Genomic DNA, 17908 nt, shown 5'->3' with positions numbered 1-17908 from the left:
CTGATGTGACCGATCCTGTTTGAAAGCACCACCGCTGCCTGCGTCCCCGGCATAGAGAGGGACAACGCTAGACTGCTGACAGACCCATATGGGCTAGTCAGTCAGTCCTAAAGGTGAGATCATTCCCCGGTAGGCTTGCCAGGGAAAACTGCTACCCTTCTGAGTGCGCTCTCGTCTCTCTCCTCCCATTCCCCCCACCCCTTGTCTATACAGATACTTGCACCACTATCCAGTGGCTTCCAGAGAGCGGCACCACCATCATTTTCATCTTCAGCCTACACACTGGACGCTCCCCTGTATATACAGGAGTCTTCTATATATACACTGCCCAGTGTATATGGGACACTACCTACTGCAAACATGTATGTAATGTGACCTCCACTATCGAGACTCAGATACCCAACCCCCGATGTGACAGAGCCGACACACGCCCTGGACCATGCATGGTGTGTTGGGCAGCGGACCTGCCTTCTTGTGCAGTCAGATAAGAATACGGTCTGGAGTCTGACCTCCAGTGGCAGAGCTTCAGCCAATCGGAGCTAGCTCCTGTAGGTTTTGTCACACAGCCTTGTGTGTCTTTCCTGCATCTTATAAATCTTTGCTGGGAAATCTGACATCAGCTAAACTATTATAAACAAAAAGTAAAAGTGAAATAAAACATTCAACTCCTGAGGGACGGGAATTTACATCAGCCGTCATCCGAGGATTGTGCACAATATGGCCACACACGTCACAAGGTCACCCCTCGTCACATGGCTGCAGTCATACAACAGAGGAGACTGAGCCAGCCTAGCTGAAGGAGCTAACAGCAGACAACTATAACTACAGGTCTCTGCATCATCAGAGCTGGCCAATGACAATGATAATTCTGGCTTGGATCAGATTTCAGCTGCTGCCGTCTGCCGATCCTCCTTATCAGAGACAGCCAATCCTGACTTACATGCAGATGTGATGCAAATTGTATGCAGTGAAGGCTCCGCCCTCCTCTCTATATAATGCTAGCACTACATCACTGACTCCTCCCTCTTCAGTGAACTGGTAGAGGGTTTCCAAAGGGTCCAGCCTCCTCTCTATATAAAGCTAGCACTACATCACATGACATCTGACTCCTCCCCCTTCAGTGAACTGGTAAAGGGTTCCCAATGGGTCCACCCTCCTCTCTATATAAAGCTAGCACTACATCACATGACATCTGACTCCTCCCCCTTCAGTGAACTGGTACAGGGTTCCCAATTATATAAAGCTAGAACTACATCACATGATATCTGCTAACGTTTACATCATGTGACCTTATCAGTAATGGCAGGACAGGCAATCCACCCCTTCAGCCCCCTACCCTGTCACTGGGAAATACCACCCTGATTGTATCAACCCCAGATAAGCTATGGGGGATCTCCAAGGTCCCAGCTTACAACAGTGCAGAGGGCTGGCCATGCTTGTGAACTGGTAAGGGGTCCAAAGGATCACCTCACTGGAAGGCAGACTGAGAATCTACATCAAAGGCGGCTATCATGGTTGAGGTGAGCCTGCGAGAAAGTCCATAGGGAAATTCCACTAACGTGATTGGGTGGACAGCGCCCTCTGGAGCTGCTTTATCGGATTGGTTGTAGTAATAATACGCCCACATTATTGGGCCAATAAGAATGCTTCAAGTTGCTGTGATTGGAGACGTTTTCCTTATGGACTTTCACACTGGCTCACCTCAACCATACCGGCACCCAGCAAAGTATGGCTGATCCAGAAGAACATGAACAAGATTGCTTACCCTCTAATATGATCACAGATAAGAACAGCACCCCAGACAGAGGCTCCGGCCACCCCCAGTACCACCACATCCCTATAGGTTCAGATTCTATTCACCAGTACCCCAGCATGCACTGCAGCAGTCCAGCCACATGGCCCACACCCCAGTATTACAGAAATATGATTACACCTCAAATTAACCAAAACTAACAGATTTTAATCCATAGGGAAGTCTTCATAAATTCTACTCGACTCCTTTCGCTTTCAGCTCATCGCGAACACGTTTCAGATAGTCGGGATCTGGATACCCAAAGCTGCAGAAAGTAAACAGAGAGTTTGTAAAATACACATTCAGGGGCAAGCTTATTACATATGTAGCATAGTAACAGGCAGCTGTATTCAGTAGCTGGTCACAGACCCCCTGGCTCCTCCCCCTCTGCTGACTCTGCAGGGGAGGAGCTCTGATTTCCTCCCCCACATCACTGGTTACTCTGCATCACATGACTAAGCAGACACAAGTGGAGAGAGTCACATGATTTGATCCTCAGTAGAGATGGGAAACAAAATGCTGATAGCTGAGAGGACACATTTAGTTAATTTCATGCAAATTTATGCAATTTGGAATTAGACCAATAAAAATGCAGCCATCAATGATTCCTGATTGGTCCAAGATGCATAACTATACATAAACAGGAGCATTAACGTAAAATAATTTGCATCTCATTAACAATTTTTGGGCTCCAATCACATTGCCCGAGACGGTTTTCAGTCTATGATGATTTTCAATCTAGATTGAGGTGCTCAAGTCTACTACATTTCAGCTAAGAGGCACTATTTGATGGTTTTTATTGTCCTGATGAAGCGGGTGATACCTGAGAAATCTGTTGTCTGAACAATTTGTGCAATAAACTTCTGAAAATCTCAGTCAAGTTTTTGATTGCACCATGTGCGACTTCACCAGAGGTAAGCTTACCATACTGCTCCTCTTTATATTGTTATAATTGTTTTATACCTTTTGGGTGCCTCCACCGTTTTACATTCAATTTATAATGATTATAGGAGAGCTGTGGACAGCAATGAAGAAACACAACCAATCAGGATGGGCAAAAATGTAAATAATTCCGAGTTGATAAACTGTGATGCTAATTGTATGCAAATTTATGCAGCTGGGGACCACTGCATTTAACCAGTCCCATTCCAAGATGCAGACATTTTATCTATCCTCCAGCTGGGCTCCTCCCCCGTGATATTATCCAAGTGTCCTTGCCCCAAGATATTATCCAAGGGCCCTCCCCCATGATATTTTCCAAGGGTTCTTCCCCCCATGATATTATCCAAGGCTCCCCCCTCCTGTGATATTATCAGAGGGCCCTCCCTCACTGGCCCTCTCCTCGCTATCTGACAGCTCAGCCTCAAACTTACCTTCTTTGACACAAATTGCAGCTTTGCGGCAGGGGGTAGGTTAACCACCTTAGCGGTAATGACGAGCTCAGCTCATCCATAACCGCCGCAGTGGATATCTCCGGCCCCTGTAGGCCGATTTTGAAAAAAAAAAATTCATACACGCAGCTGACACTTTGCTAGCTGCGTGTGGGGTACGATCGCCGCCGCTCCACGGCGATTCGCCGCTAGCGGCGGCGTAAGGGAGCCTCCCCCCCGCCCAGACCCCTTGCACAGCCTGGCCAATCATTGCCAGGCTGCGCTATGGGGCTGGATCGGACACCCCCGACGCCATGACGTCGATGACGTCATCCCGATCGTCGCCATGGCGACGAGGGAAGCCAAGCAGAAAATCCCATTTACAACTGGATTTTCTGCTTGCTGTAAAAGCTGGCGGCGATCAGACTAGATGGGCAGATGCGCCCTCTAGTGGTGAATCATGTAGCTAACTGAAAGTTAGCTACAATGATTCAGAAGAAAAAAAAAAAAAAAAAAAAACTGTCCGCACGCCACCCTGCCATTTTTAGTGTAACGCCAGGGTGGTTAAGTGTTAGGGATGTCTTAGGGTTAGGCTTCAGTGAGGAAGGTATTAGGGTTAGGCATCGGTAGAGGGAGGTCTTAGGGTTAGGCATCGGTAGAGGGAGGTCCTAGGGTTAGGCATCAGTGAGGGAGGTCTTAGGGTTAGGCATCAGTAGGGGGAGGTCTTAGGGTTAGGCATCGGTAGAGGAAGGTCTTAGGGTTAGGCATCGGTAGAAGGAGGTCCTAGGGTTAGGTATCAGTGAGGGAGGTCTTAGGGTTAGGCTTCGGTAGAGGGAGGTCTTAGGGTAAGGCATCAGTGAGGGAGGTCTTAGGGTTAGGCATCGGTAGAGGGAGGTCTTAGGGTTAGGCATCAGTGAGGGAGGTCTTAGGGATAGGCATCGGTAGAGGGAAGTTCTAGGGTTAGGCATCGGAAGAGGGAGGTCTTAGGGTTAGGCATCGGTAGAGGGAGGTCTTAGGGTTAGGCATCGGTAGAGGGAGGTCCTAGGGTTAGGTATCAGTGAGGGAGGTCTTAGGGTTAGGCTTCGGTAGAGGGAGGTCTTAGAGTTAGGCATCAGTGAGGGAGGTCTTAGGGTTAGGCATCGGTAGAGGGAGGTCTTAGGGTTAGGCATCGGTAGAGGAAGGTCTTAGGGTTAGGCATCGGTAGAGGGAGGTCCTAGGGTTAGGTATCAGTGAGGGAGGTCTTAGGGTTAGGCTTCGGTAGAGGGAGGTCTTAGGGTTAGGCATCAGTGAGGGAGGTCTTAGGGTTAGGCATCGGTAGAGGGAGGTCTTAGGGTTAGGCATCGGTAGAGGAAGGTCTTAGGGTTAGGCATTGGTAGAGGGAGGTCTTAGGGTTAGGCATCGGTAGAGGGAGGTCTTAGGGTTAGGCATCGGTAGAGGGAGGTCTTAGGGTTAGGCATCGGTAGAGGGAGGTCTTAGGGTTAGGCATCGGTAGAGGGAGGTCTTAGGGTTAGGCATCAGTGAGGGAGGTCTCAGGGTTAGGCATCGGTAGTGGGAGGTCTTAGGGTTAGGCATCGGTAGTGGGAGGTCTTAGGTTTAGGCATCAGTGAGGGAGGTCTTAGGGTTAGGCTTCGGTAAAGGGAGGTCTTAGGGTTAGGCTTTGGTAGAGGGAGGTCTTAGGGTTAGGCATCAGTGAGGGAGGTCTTAGGGTTAGGAAATCGGTAGAGGGAGGTCTTAGGGTTAGGCATCGGTAGAGGGAGGTCTTAGGGTTAGGCATCGGTAGAGGGAGGTCTTAGGGTTAGGCATCTGTGAGGGAGGTCTTAGGGTTAGGCATCGGTGAGGGAGGTCTTAGGGTTAGGCATCGATAGAGGAAGGTCTTAGGGTTAGGCATCTGTAGAGGGAGGTCCTAGGGTTAGGTATCAGTGAGGGAGGTCTTAGGGTTAGGCTTCGGTAGAGGGAGGTCTTAGGGTTAGGCATCAGAGAGGGAGGTCTTAGGGTTAGGCTTCGGTAGAGGGAGGTCTTAGGGTTAGGCATCAGTGAGGGAGGTCTTAGGGTTAGGCATCGGTAGAGGAAGGTCTTAGGGTTAGGCATCGGTAGAGGAAGGTCTTAGGGTTAGGCATCAGTAGAGGGAGGTCTTAGGGTTAGGCATCGGTAGAGGGAGGTCTTAGGGTTAGGCATCAGTGAGGGAGGTCTTAGGGTTAGGCATCGGTAGAGGGAGGCCTTAGGGTTAGGCATCGGTAGAGGGAGATCTTAGGGTTAGGCATCTGTAGAGGGAGGTCTTAGGGTTAGGCATCAGTGAGGGAGGTCTTAGGGTTAGGCATCGGTAGAGGGAGGTCTTAGGCTTAGGCATCGGTAGAGGGAGGTCTTAGGGTTAGGCATCAGTAAGGGAGGTCTTAGGGTTAGGCTTCGGTAGAGGGAGGTCTTAGGGTTAGGCATCGGTAGAGGGAGGTCTTAGGGTTAGGCATCGGTAGAGGGAGGTCTTAGGGTTAGGCATCAGTAGAGGGAGGTCTTAGGGTTAGGCATAGGTAGAGAGGTCTTAGGGTTAGGCATCGGTAGAGGGAGGTCTTAGGGTTAGGCATCGGTAGAGGGAGGTCTTAGGGTTAGGCATCGGTAGAGGGAGGTCTTAGGGTTAGGCATCGGTAGAGGGAGATCTTAGGGTTAGGCATTGCTAGAGGGAGGTGTTAGGGTTAGGCATTGGTAGAGGGAGGTCTTAGGGTTAGGCATCAGTGAGGGAGGTCTCAGGGTTAGGCATCAGTAGAGGGAGGTCTTTGGGTTAGGCATCGGTAGAGGGAGGTCTTAGGTTTAGGCATCAGTGAGGGAGGTCTTAGGGTTAGGCTTTGGTAGAGGGAGGTCTTAGGGTTAGGCTTCGGTAGAGGGAGGTCTTAGGGTTAGGCATAAGTGAGGGAGGTCTTAGGGTTAGGCATCGGTAGAGGGAGGTCTTAGGGTTAGGCATCGGTAAAGGGAGGTCTTAGGGTTAGGCATCGGTAGAGGGAGGTCTTAGGGTTAGGCATCAGTGAGGGAGGTCTTAGGGTTAGGCATCGGTAGAGGGAGGCCTTAGGGTTAGGCATCGGTAGAGGGAGATCTTAGGGTTAGGCATTGCTAGAGGGAGGTGTTAGGGTTAGGCATTGGTAGAGGGAGGTCTTAGGGTTAGGCATAGGTAGAGAGGTCTTAGGGTTAGGCATCGGTAGAGGGAGGTCTTAGGGTTAGGCATCAGTGAGGGAGGTCTTAGGGTTAGGCATCGGTAGAGGGAGGCCTTAGGGTTAGGCATCGGTAGAGGGAGATCTTAGGGTTAGGCATTGCTAGAGGGAGGTGTTAGGGTTAGGCATTGGTAGAGGGAGGTCTTAGGGTTAGGCATAGGTAGAGAGGTCTTAGGGTTAGGCATCGGTAGAGGGCGGTCTTAGGGTTAGGCATCGGTAGAGGGAGGTCTTAGGGTTAGGCATCGGTAGAGGGAGGTCTTAGGGTTAGGCATCGGTAGAGGGAGGTCTTAGGGTTAGGCATCGGTAGAGGGAGGTCTTAGGATTAGGCATAGGTAGAGAGCTATCTTAGGGTTAGGCATCGGTAGAAAGATATCTTAGGGTTAGGCATCGGTAGAGGGCGGTCTTAGGGTTAGGCCTCAGTAGAGGGAGGTCTTAGGGTTAGGCATCGGTAGAGGGAGACCTTAGGTTTAGGCATCGGTAGAGGGCGGTCTTAGGGTTAGGCATCGGTAGAGGGCGGTCTTAGGGTTAGGCATCGGTAGAGGGAGGTCTTAGGGTTAGGCATCGGTAGAAGGTCTTAGGGTTAGGCATCGGTAGAGGGAGGTCTTAGGGTTAGGCTTCGGTAGAGGGAGGTCTTAGGGTTAGGCATCGGTAGAGGGAGGTCTTAGGGTTAGGCATCAGTAGAGGGAGGTCTTAGGGTTAGGCATCGATAGAGGGAGGTCTTAGGGTTAGGCATCGGTAGAGAGGTCTTAGGGTTAGGCATCGGTAGAGAGGTCTTAGGGTTAGGCATCGGTAGAGGGAGGTCTTAGGGTTAGGCACCGGTAGAGGGAGGTCTTAGGGTTAGGCATCGGTAGAGGGAGATCTTAGGGTTAGGCATTGCTAGAGGGAGATCTTAGGGTTAGGCATTGGTAGAGGGAGGTCTTAGGGTTAGGCATCGGTAGAGGGAGGTCTTAGGGTTAGGCATCGATAGAGGGAGGTCTTAGGGTTAGGCATAGGTACAGAGGTCTTAGGGTTAGGCATCGGTAGAGGGCGGTCTTAGGGTTAGGCATCAGTAGAGGGAGGTCTTAGGGTTAGGCATCGGTAGAGGGAGGTCTTAGGGTTAGGCATTGGTAGAAAGATTTCTTAGGGTTAGGCATCGGTAGAGGGAGGTCTTAGGGTTAGGCATCAGTAGGGGGAGGTCTTAGGGTTAGGCATCGGTAGAGGGAGGTCTTAGGGCTAGGCTTCTGTAGAGGGAGGTCTTAGGGTTAGGCAGAGGGAGGTCTTAGGGTTAGTCATCGGTAGAGGAAGGTCTTAAGGTTAGGCATCGGTAGAGGGGGGTCTTACGGTTAGGCATCGGTAGAGTGAGGTATTAGGTTTAAGCATCGGTGGAAGGAGCTCTTAGGGTTAGGCATTGGTAGAGGGAGGTCTTAGGGTAAGGCCTCGGTAGAGGGATATTTTAGGGTTAGGCATCGGTAGAGGGAGGTCTTAGGGTTAGGCATCGGAAGAGGGAGGTCTTAGGGTTAGGCTTCGGTAGAGGGAGGTCTTAGGGATAGGCATCGGTAGAGGGATATCTTAGGGTTAGGCATCGGTAGAGGGAGGTCTTAGGGATAGGCATCGGTAGAGAGAGGTCTTAGAGTTAGGCATCGGTAGAGGGAGGTCTTAGGTTTAGGCATCGGTAGAGGGAGGTCTTAGGGTTAGGCATCAGTAGAGGGAGGTCTTAGGGTTAGGCATCGGTAGAGGGAGGTCTTAGGGTTAGGCATCGGAAGAGGGAGGTCTTAGGGTTAGGCTTCGGTAGAGGGAGGTCTTAGGGATAGGCATCGGTAGAGGGATATCTTAGGGTTAGGCATCGGTAGAGGGAGGTCTTAGGGATAGGCATCGGTAGAGAGAGGTCTTAGAGTTAGGCATCGGTAGAGGGAGGTCTTAGGTTTAGGCATCGGTAGAGGGAGGTCTTAGGGTTAGGCATCGGTAGACGGAGGTCTTAGGGTTAGGCATGGGTAGAGGAAGGTCTTAGGGTTAGGCATCGGTAGAGGGAGGTCTTAGAGTTAGGCATCGGTAGAGAGAGGTCTTAGAGTTAGGCATCGGTAGAGGGATATCTTAGGGTTAGGCATCGGTAGAGGGAGGTCTTAGGGTTAGGCATCGGTAGAGAGAGGTCTTAGAGTTAGGCATCGGTAGAGGGAGGTCTTAGAGTTAGGCATCGGTAGAGGGAGGTCTTAGGGTTAGGCATCAGTAGAGGGAGGTCTTAGGGTTAGACATCGGTAGCGGGAGGTCTTAGAGTTAGGCATCGGTAGAGGGAGGTCTTAGGGTTAGGCATCAGTAGAGGGAGGTCTTAGGGTTAGGCATCGGTAGAGGGAGGTCTTAGGGTTAGGCATCAGTAGAGAGAGGTCTTAGGGTTAGGCATCGGTAGAGGGAGGTGTTAGGGTTAGGCATTGGTAGAGGGAGGTCTTAGGGTTAGGCATCGGTAGAGGGAGGTCTTAGGGTTAGGCATCAGTAGAGGGAGGTGTTAGGGTTAGGCATCGGTAGAGGGAGGTGTTAGGGTTAGGCATTGGTAGAGGGAGGTCTTAGGGTTAGGCATCGGTAGAGGGAGGTCTTAGGGTTAGGCATCGGTAGAGGGAGGTCTTAGAGTTAGGCATCGGTAGAGGGAGGTCTTAGGGTTAGACATTGGTAGAGGGAGGTCTTAGGGTTAGGCATCGGTAGAGGGAGGTCTTAGGGTTAGGCATCGGTAGAGGGAGGTCTTAGGGTTAGACATCGGTAGAGGGAGGTCTTAGGGTTAGGCATTGGTATACTATAATATAGGCAGTAAGGAAGCTGAATGGTTAGCACCGTTATTTTATAGCTGTGGAGTCTTTAGGGTTGATTCACTATAACAAATAGAATGCCTTATCAAAATTAACATGCCTTATCAGAGTTAGCATGCCCTATCAGAGTAGCACAGCGAGCACTACAAACGTTTACCTTCTAATTGGCAATGACGCGAGTTCCACTCTTCCTGCCCTGAGCCCTTGTGGGTCCAATCACTTTAAAGGACATTATCTCCGCACTTTGACTGGCCCAATAGGCTGCCTGTGAAGTTTCCGGTCAAGTGACAGGCAGCCTATTGGGCCAATCAAAGTGCGGGATAATGTCCTTAAAAGTGATAGGATCTGCAGGGGCTCAGGGCAGGAGGAGTAAAACTCGCGTCATTGCCAATTAGCAGGCATAAGCTACTCTGATAAGGCATATTAACTCTGATAAGGCAAGCTATTTGTTATAATGAATCCTTTGAACCCCTTTGAATCAGTACCCAGATACCAGTATGCCTGGTTTTTCTATCCTTTTTTTTTGTATAGCACTTTTCTCCTGTCAGACTCAAAGCGCTTGCGAGGCAGCCACTAGAGCGCACTCAGTAGGCAGTAGCAGTGTTAAGGAGACTTGCCTAAGGTCTACTACTGAATAGGTGCTGGCTTACTGAACAGGCAGAGCAGAGATTCGAACCCTGGTCTCCTGTGTCAGAGGCAGAGCCCTTAACCATCACACTTTAAAGGGAACCTAAACTGAGAGGGATTTGGATGTTTCCCTTTAAACAATACCAGTTGCCTGGCTGTCCTGCTGATCTCTGTGACTGCAATAGTGGCTGAATCACACACCTGAAACAAGCATGCAGCTAATCCAGTCTGACTTCAGTCAGAGCACCTGATCTGCATGCTTGTTCAGGGGCTGTGGCTAAATGTATCAGACACACAGGATCAGCAGGAGGGTCAGGCAACTGGTATAATTTTAAAAGGAAATATCCATATACTTCTCAGTTTAGGTTCCCTTCAAGCACTCTAATGCTGGGATTACACGGTACGTTTTTTGCTAAGAATCGTTCCTTCGATGATAAAATTCCGCCATGTCCAATTCTCCGCTCGATTCTGTTCTACTCGATTTCTCATATAAGTGAATGGAAAAAAAGATAAGAAAAACGTGTGGAAGACAAGAGAATCGAGCAGAAAATCGAATGGCTAATAAATCGCGTGGAGAATCAAATGTGAAAAACGTGGTGTGTATTCCCAGCATAAGAGCCCACTTTCAGCCATTGTCCTATGGGATTACTCACCCTGTGGAGATTGTGGCAGGATTGCGATTTCTGCTGATTAAAATCGTGCTGCATGCAGCATTTTCCGGCAATTGCAATGCAAAACAAAATTGCAGTAAAATGATGAAAAATAGCGATACAAAATCACATTTTGTGGTCCTAAGAATGGGGCCTCCTAATTCCCTCCCACAACAAGAATACAGATCAACAGAAAATTCATCTGTGGCCGGGTCCACACTTGTCTATCAGTGTTTCTGCATGACTTTCTCAACAGGGCTTCATGGCTGTTTTCCTGCATGTGAAAAGCCTCATCTACACGGGAAGATGAGGCTCCGATCAGGTGGCTCAATTAGCCGCCGGATCGCCTCTTCCGCGTCCCCGCTGGTCGCGCGTGCGCCGGATTCGATACCCGCTCGTCGCTGCGCCGCTTATCTTCCGCTTGATTCCCTGCCATTGTCCCCTCATGGGGAGCGAGCTGGGATTCGGCAGTGGCAAGATCCGACCTGTGGGGCTAGAACTCCCTCACCTGTGTCCCCTCCATCTCCCTCCCCCTCCAGAATAGCGGTGGCGCTGCAGGTGGGCGGGCGGAAGATTACTCACCTTCTAACTTCCGCGTTCCAAGCGCTGGCAGCGTCCCCTCATCACAGGTCTCCGCCTTCAATGCCGCCTACTGTGCTTCCTGATTGGCGGAAGCACAGTGGGCGGCATTGAAGGCGGAGACCTGTGACGAGGGGACGCTGCCAGCGCTTGGAACGCGGAAGTTAGAAGGTGAGTAATCCTCCGCCCTCCCACAGCGCCGCCGCTATTGTGAAGGAGGGGACCCAGGTGAGAGAGGGGGGAGGGGCTCTGCTACACTGGGGGACAACTATGCTAGCTACACTGGGGGACAACTATGCTGGCTACACTGGGGGACAACTGTGCTGGCTACACTGGGGGACAACTGTGCTGGCTACACTGGGGGACAACTGTGCTGGCTACACTGGGGGACAACTGTGCTGGCTACACTGGGGGACAACTGTGCTGGCTACACTGGGGGACAACTCTGCTGGCTACACTGGGGGACAACTCTGCTGGCTACACTGGGGGACAACTATGCTGGCTACACTGGGGGACAACTATGCTGGCTACTCTGGGGGACAACTATGCTGGCTACTCTGGGGGACAACTATGCTGGCTACACTGGGGACAACTATGCAAATGTGCACTTTAGAAGAATTTTTTTTAAAAAGCGGGTCGGGTAGCGGGTCTGCGGGTCGGGTGCGGGTAGCGGTTCTGCGGGTGCGGGTCGAGTTGCAGGTATCAAACTAACCAAAAAGCAGGTCGGGTGCGGGTAGTGGGTCACGGGTGCGGGTATGAAAAAGTGGACCCGCGCAGACCTGTGCGGAGCCATTACTGACAGAAGCAGAGAGGGATAAGCTATGACTGACAGGAGCAGAGAGCCGATAGCAACAGCCTCTGCCTCCTGCAAGTCTTTGTGATAAGACACTATGCTTTCTAGGGAGGGTCAAGCTTTTCTATCCCCCAGGCAGTGGAGGAGGGACATTTAACCCTTTAGGTTCCTGTTTGAAGATGCAGAGGAGCTAGTGGGGAAATCACCTAAGCATGGCATGTGCTGTGTCTCCTCTAAGTTCATCTTAGCTGTGGCAAGTAAATAAAATGTTAAAGGGGTTCTTTCGCGAAAAAAGTAGGCAGTTAAAAAATGTGACAGATGACAGGTTTTGGGCCAGTCCATCTTTTTAAAGGGGGATTCTCGGGGCTTTCTTTGTTTTCAACAGCATTTCCTGAACAATAGTTGCAAAATCTAACTGACATAATAGTGTGCAAGTGAGTAGGGAGGCCGGCTGGTATCTTGCTATTTTGGCAGTTAAACTGCTGTTCAGGAAATGCTGTTGAAAACAAAGAAAGCTCTGAGAATCCCCCTTAAAAAGATGGACTGGCCCAAAACCTGTCATCTGTCACATTTTTTAACTGCCTACTTTTTTCGCGAAGGAACCCCTTTAAGAAAGACTAATGAACAGATTCAGAGGGTGCAGAGGCAGTATAACAAACATGCACATCTAAAGGGATGTCGGGACGCCTCTTACTATTGTAATGCCCTCACTGCACGGAACAGCTTGTAACAACTCCACACTGCTCTGTTGTTACTGAACAGGTTTTTGTGAACTGAAGCCATGGGTTTAAGTAAATTACTGAACTTCTACCGCACATGTGAAATTCTTAATGATTTAGCAAAAAAAAAAGTCTAAAATACCAAATGAGGTATTTTCCTGATTTTTTTTTTTAACAGCCTTTGATGAATTGAAGCCCATGTGTTTAGCAGTCTCCTGAGACCCTTAATTATTTATTTTTTGAATACACATTGGGCCAAGGTGTAGAGTCAATAAAGACGCTCCAACTGCCTAGAAGAACATTGTTTTCTGAGAGAGGAAAACTTCATCAGAAGCTGTGATTGCAGTCCGGCTCCTGTCTTGTTGAGGCCGGATTTACACTTGTGCAGTGCAATGCTTCTCCGGCAGAAGAGGCCGCTGCAGGAGATCCACAGCAAAGCCCCTTTCACATTACCCTACAGTAGACAGTGCCGACAAGGTCATATGCATAGGCCCGCCCTCACTCAGTGATGTACTTCCTGCTGGACAGGGTCTTATGCATAGGCCAGCCCTCACTCAATGATGTACTTCCTGCTGGACAGGGTCTTATGCATAGGCCAGCCCTCACTCAATGATGTACTTCCTGCTGGACAGGGTCTTATGCATAGGCCCGCCCTCACTCAGTGATGTACTTCCTGCTGGACAGGGTCTTATGCATAGGCCAGCCCCCGCTCAGTGATGTATTCCCTGCTACACAGGAAGTATATCACCAGGATTCCCATCGGTCCGCACACCATGCTGTGTTATTTACACTTACTGCGTTGCGTTGTGGGGTGGTGCACAATATTTATGAATTTTCCTTTTGAAGCCAAACTCACCACACTATACACATCACATTGTATATAAAACATATAGACCACCCATGTTCTGCAAATAATGTTTGCATCTTACTATTGTGAGCCGCCAGTCATGTTGGTCTTATGATGGACATCATTCCAGGTTACGGTGTCTGTATTGCCGGTGGTACGAGAGTCTCCCACAGTGAAGATCAGTCGCTGGTCAAACGCCTTCCTCAGCAATCGCAGGATGTCCCTCCCCTCTGCATTATCCGGTAAGTATGCTGTGCGGCTGGTACCGCTGTAAGGTCTCCCGGGGTGAGGATGATTCTCCTGAACAATGAGAAATGACTGCGGTTAGATTCTCCCACCTGCAATGTCCCGCCAATCCATGTGCTGTGAAAGTCTCACCATCTTTCCTGGAACTTTTGTGTGTAGTACAATATCCAGGCTAGCTGGGAGGCGGAGGGTCCCAGCAGGAGCAGTACGCTCTACTAAGTGGTCGCCAGCCCAAAGAGTGTGGAAGCTGTAAAGCCGTGGGGAGCGATAGCTGCTGGATAAGAATGCTGCACTGCCACTAGGTTACTAGGCGACAGGCGGCATACACGATGGACAGCACGGGAATGTAAGTAAAGTACAGTAAAGTATCTCTGTTTCATCAGGACCTGATGAAATGGAAGGAGGACCTCAGTGAAACACCTGTTAATAAAAAGCTACCTCCTTTACTTACGATCCTGTGCTGTTCATAGCGTATGCTGCCTGTCGCCTAGCAACCAAGCGGCAGTGCGGCGTTCTCATCTTACAGCTTCCACACTCTGTGGACTGGCAACCACTGGGTAGAGTGTACTGCTCCCCATTGGGGACTCCCTGCAAGCCTGGAATACACCCTGGCAATACCATCATCGTGGCTGCCAGAGGAAAACCTGTTCACAACCACCACTACATTCCACCATCCTGGGTGTATACAAGTGGCTGCAAGAAAACTACAATCGCTACAGCCTAAGAGCCTGGTCCCCGGTTACTAAGCGGGACAAACACTACTACAGGCTGTTATCCCAGCACAGCCACATCTTCATATGTACATGAGATGTAAGAAAAATATAATGAATACATACCTGGGGCTTCCTCCAGCGCAGGGGCAGAACACGTTGGGGCGCGTACACGTGGCCAGCCTATGCATGTGCAGTAAGCCCTGATTGCTGAAGTTACCGGGGACTCTTATGGAGGAACCAAGAGGCAAAGGGTGGTGCCAAGGGAGCAATCAAGCCGAAGGGGGCTGGAGGTAGCCACAGGTACATATGAATTTTCTTTCATTTCAGGTTCACTTTACGGAGGTGAAACCTGTCCTGGATAGTGCCCTACACCATATTTACACACTAGCTGATAGCACTTTATTTTTTTTCCTGGTGTTTAGTGGTCTTCCCTGCCCAATACAGTTCCCTGGGGTCCAGTGGTCCCTCCTTGCACTCTTAAACAGTTACTAGTGTTCCCTCCTTCCCCCATATGGCTTCCCTGGTGATATATAGTATGTACATCGCTGCTTAAGATGTCAGCGCTATATAAATACTAAATAATAATAATAATAATCTAGGGCTTCACCTCCAAAATAGCTTCCCTGATGGTCTACAGTGGGCCAAATATAATGAAAAGTTGGAAAACCACTTGCAGCAGGCCCAGATGTAGCCCACGGGCCAGAGTTGACATGTATTCTCTAGATGTTCCCCAACCCTGTCCTCAAGGCCCACCAGCAGTGCATGTTTTGTGGAAATCCACAAAGGCAGCTGATCAGCTCTGGTGAGACACTGATTACCCCACCTGTGCATGTTTGTGGTTTTCTACAAAACATGTACTGTTGATGGGCCTTGTGGACATGGTTGGCAAACTCTGCTCTAGATTGTAAGCTTGCAGGGTCAGGGACCTCAACCTTTTGTTTCTAGTTTTTTTGTGCAATTTATCAAATTAACATCTATCAGTACTGGGGACGTTGCTCCAGGACCCCCTGGTCACATTGTCTGCACAGACTCTCCTCCTGCGGCTTCCATGTCTGTCTGTGCCGCCCTGTCTATCTCCAGGCTGTGGGCAGAGAGTCTATGTAAGTGGGCGGTCCTCACAGGTGTGTACTTGCTGCAGTGTAGCAGGAAGTGGAGGTAAAGACAAGAAAAACAATTGGCTCTTGGGTGCATACACAAAAAAAAATTTATTACTATTATTGCTGTTAATTATATAAAAAAAAAAAATACACAAAAACCCACAAAAAATACTCAAAAATGTCACAATTACTACAAATACTATGTATAAAATACCTATGCCCTTCTCATTAAAAGGATCTATCTGTCCATAGACCCCCCTCTTTAACTCCCATACACCCTATGGAGGCTGCAGTCCTCCCCCCTGAAAAAAGAGAGTTCTGATTAAAGTGCACTTATGTTGATCCTGATGCACATAAAAAAATCCTGGTAATTGTTAATAGGCAATAGATGGAAAAAGGCAGCAAGCATAGATAGGCACAAGAAATGAGCACTCCTGAAGCTTCAGAGTTAGTTAGCGAGCCTGGTCATTTACGGTTCCCCGGCCGAGCTGCCAAATTCATGCGCGCATGGTCCCTCCTGTGGTTTTGGGCGGTTACTATGCGTTGCAGGGTCCACTGTGTTGTCCGCACTGGTCTCTGTGTGGAGCGCATTGTATGCGCTCCACGGGGACGTGTGGCGCTTCGTGTCCTGGCCAATCCTTGTATGGTGGGCGGAGACAGTAGACGTTTGGGGCTGCGGTTGGTGGAATGAGTTCCAGGATGGAGCGCGCTGCATGCGCTCCACCGTGGTGTGCATGGCGTCTCCCTTCCGGCTCATCACTTGCGTGGTGGGCGGGTCGGGTGGACGTCAGAGCCGTGGTCGGCGGGGCTCTCTTAAGATGAGGGAATAAAGATGAGGAAGTGTGGACATTCCCTCAATGGTGGCTCCGGCGTTCCACGCATAAGGAGTCTGGATGTATATGGCGCTGCTCATCTGAAGAGGCTGACATATGGGTCAGTGAAACATGTCATGAACTAAGCGCTGTTTGGATCATCTGCCTTAATACCAATCCTCTCTTTTCGACCTACCCCTGCAACATATGGGTCTGGTAACTATAAAAGTGATCCTTGATGTTACAATACGAACTGGTATATATACTGATGGTGGCATGAATTCTGAAGCTATTTTCAATAGAAGGCATTCTTTTGGACTGCGAGTGGGTCCTTTCTTCAATTAATATAAGCAAGTTGCATGCATCCCTGCTTCTGCATAAGGAACTTTGCCATTTATTACGCTTGCTCTGCTTGCTACAGTCTGCGGCTGAGAGAGAGAGCGTTATATGGAGTGGAGAACTGTTATTCTTACTTAGAGTGGAAGAGATCTATGTACAATTGAATATAGGTTTGAGAGGAATAACTTGCTTCTGAGCTTGTGCTATATACATATGGAGCAAAGAACTATGCCTCGCTAACTAACTCTGAAGCTTCAGGAGTGCTCATTTCTTGTGCCTATCTATGCTTGCTGCCTTTTTCCATCTATTGCCTATTAACAATTACCAGGAATTTTTTATGTGCATCAGGATCAACATAAGTGCACTTTAATCAGAACTCTCTTTTTTCAGGGGGGAGGACTGCAGCCTCCATAGGGTGTATGGGAGTTAAAGAGGGGGGTCTATGGACAGATAGATCCTTTTAATGAGAAGGGCATAGGTATTTTATACATAGTATTTGTAGTAATTGTGGAATTTTTGAGTATTTTTTGTGGGTTTTTGTGAATTTTTGAATCTTTTTGATATAATTAACAGCAATAATAGTAATAAAAAAGTTTTTGTGTATGCACCCAAGAGCCAATTGTTTTTCTTGTCTTTATATATATATTTCCTTGTTGGCATGGTGCATGCATAAAACATTGTTGAGTAACTTATATGTATATTTATGGATTTCGGCTTTTTGCATGATTTTCCTTTTTCCTATAGTCTACAGTAGCAGGAAGTGGGCCTCATCCTCCAGGACCCCCTGGTCACATTGCCTGCACAGTCTCTCCTCCTGCGGCTTCCATGTCTGTCTGTGCCGCCATGTCTCTATCTCCTGGCTGTGGGCGGAGAGTCTCTGGAAGTGGGCGGTCCTCACAGGTGCGTATTTGCTGCGGTGTAGCAGGAAGTGGGCCTCATCCTCCAGGACCCCCTGGTCACATTGCCTGCACAGTCTCTCCTCCCGGGGCTTCCATGTCTGTCTGTGCCGCCATGTCTCTATCTCCTGGCTGTGGGCGGAGAGTCTCTGGAAGTGGGCGGTCCTCACAGGTGCGTATTTGCTGCAGTGTAGCAGGAAGTGGGCCTCATCCTCCAGGACCCCCTGGTCACATTGTCTGCACAGTCTCTCCTCCTGCGGCTTCCATGTCTGTCTGTGCCACCCTGTCTCTACCTTCAGGCTGTGGGCGGAGAGTCTCTGGAAGTGGGCGGTCCTCACAGGTGCATATTTGCTGCGGTGTAGCAGGAAGTGGGCCTCATCCTCCAGGACCCCCTGGTCACATTGTCTGCACAGTCTCTCCTCCTGCGGCTTCCATGTCTGTCTGTGCCACCCTGTCTCTACCT

General features: G+C 49.5%; 1 protein-coding gene across 1 annotated transcript in view; it reads right to left on the bottom strand.

The window, feature by feature from the left end:
• Positions 1-209: 209 nt before the first annotated feature.
• Positions 210-17908, bottom strand: part of LOC137525260 (E3 ubiquitin-protein ligase DTX3L-like) — an 82899-nt gene continuing 65200 nt past the window's right edge. Inside the window, exons 6-7 of the mRNA XM_068246284.1 lie at positions 13425-13642; positions 210-2057 (exon numbers count right to left, since the gene is read on the bottom strand). Coding sequence (XP_068102385.1) covers positions 1988-2057; positions 13425-13642 — 288 coding nt within the window. The 3' untranslated portion in view covers positions 210-1987. The remainder of the gene's footprint in view (positions 2058-13424; positions 13643-17908) is intronic.

This window comes from Hyperolius riggenbachi, chromosome 7 (assembly GCF_040937935.1).
Source record: "Hyperolius riggenbachi isolate aHypRig1 chromosome 7, aHypRig1.pri, whole genome shotgun sequence".
Taxonomy (NCBI): Eukaryota; Metazoa; Chordata; class Amphibia; order Anura; family Hyperoliidae; genus Hyperolius; species Hyperolius riggenbachi.
The sequence above is the reverse complement of the archived record's forward strand: the minus strand, read 5'-3'. Positions and strand labels throughout refer to the sequence as shown.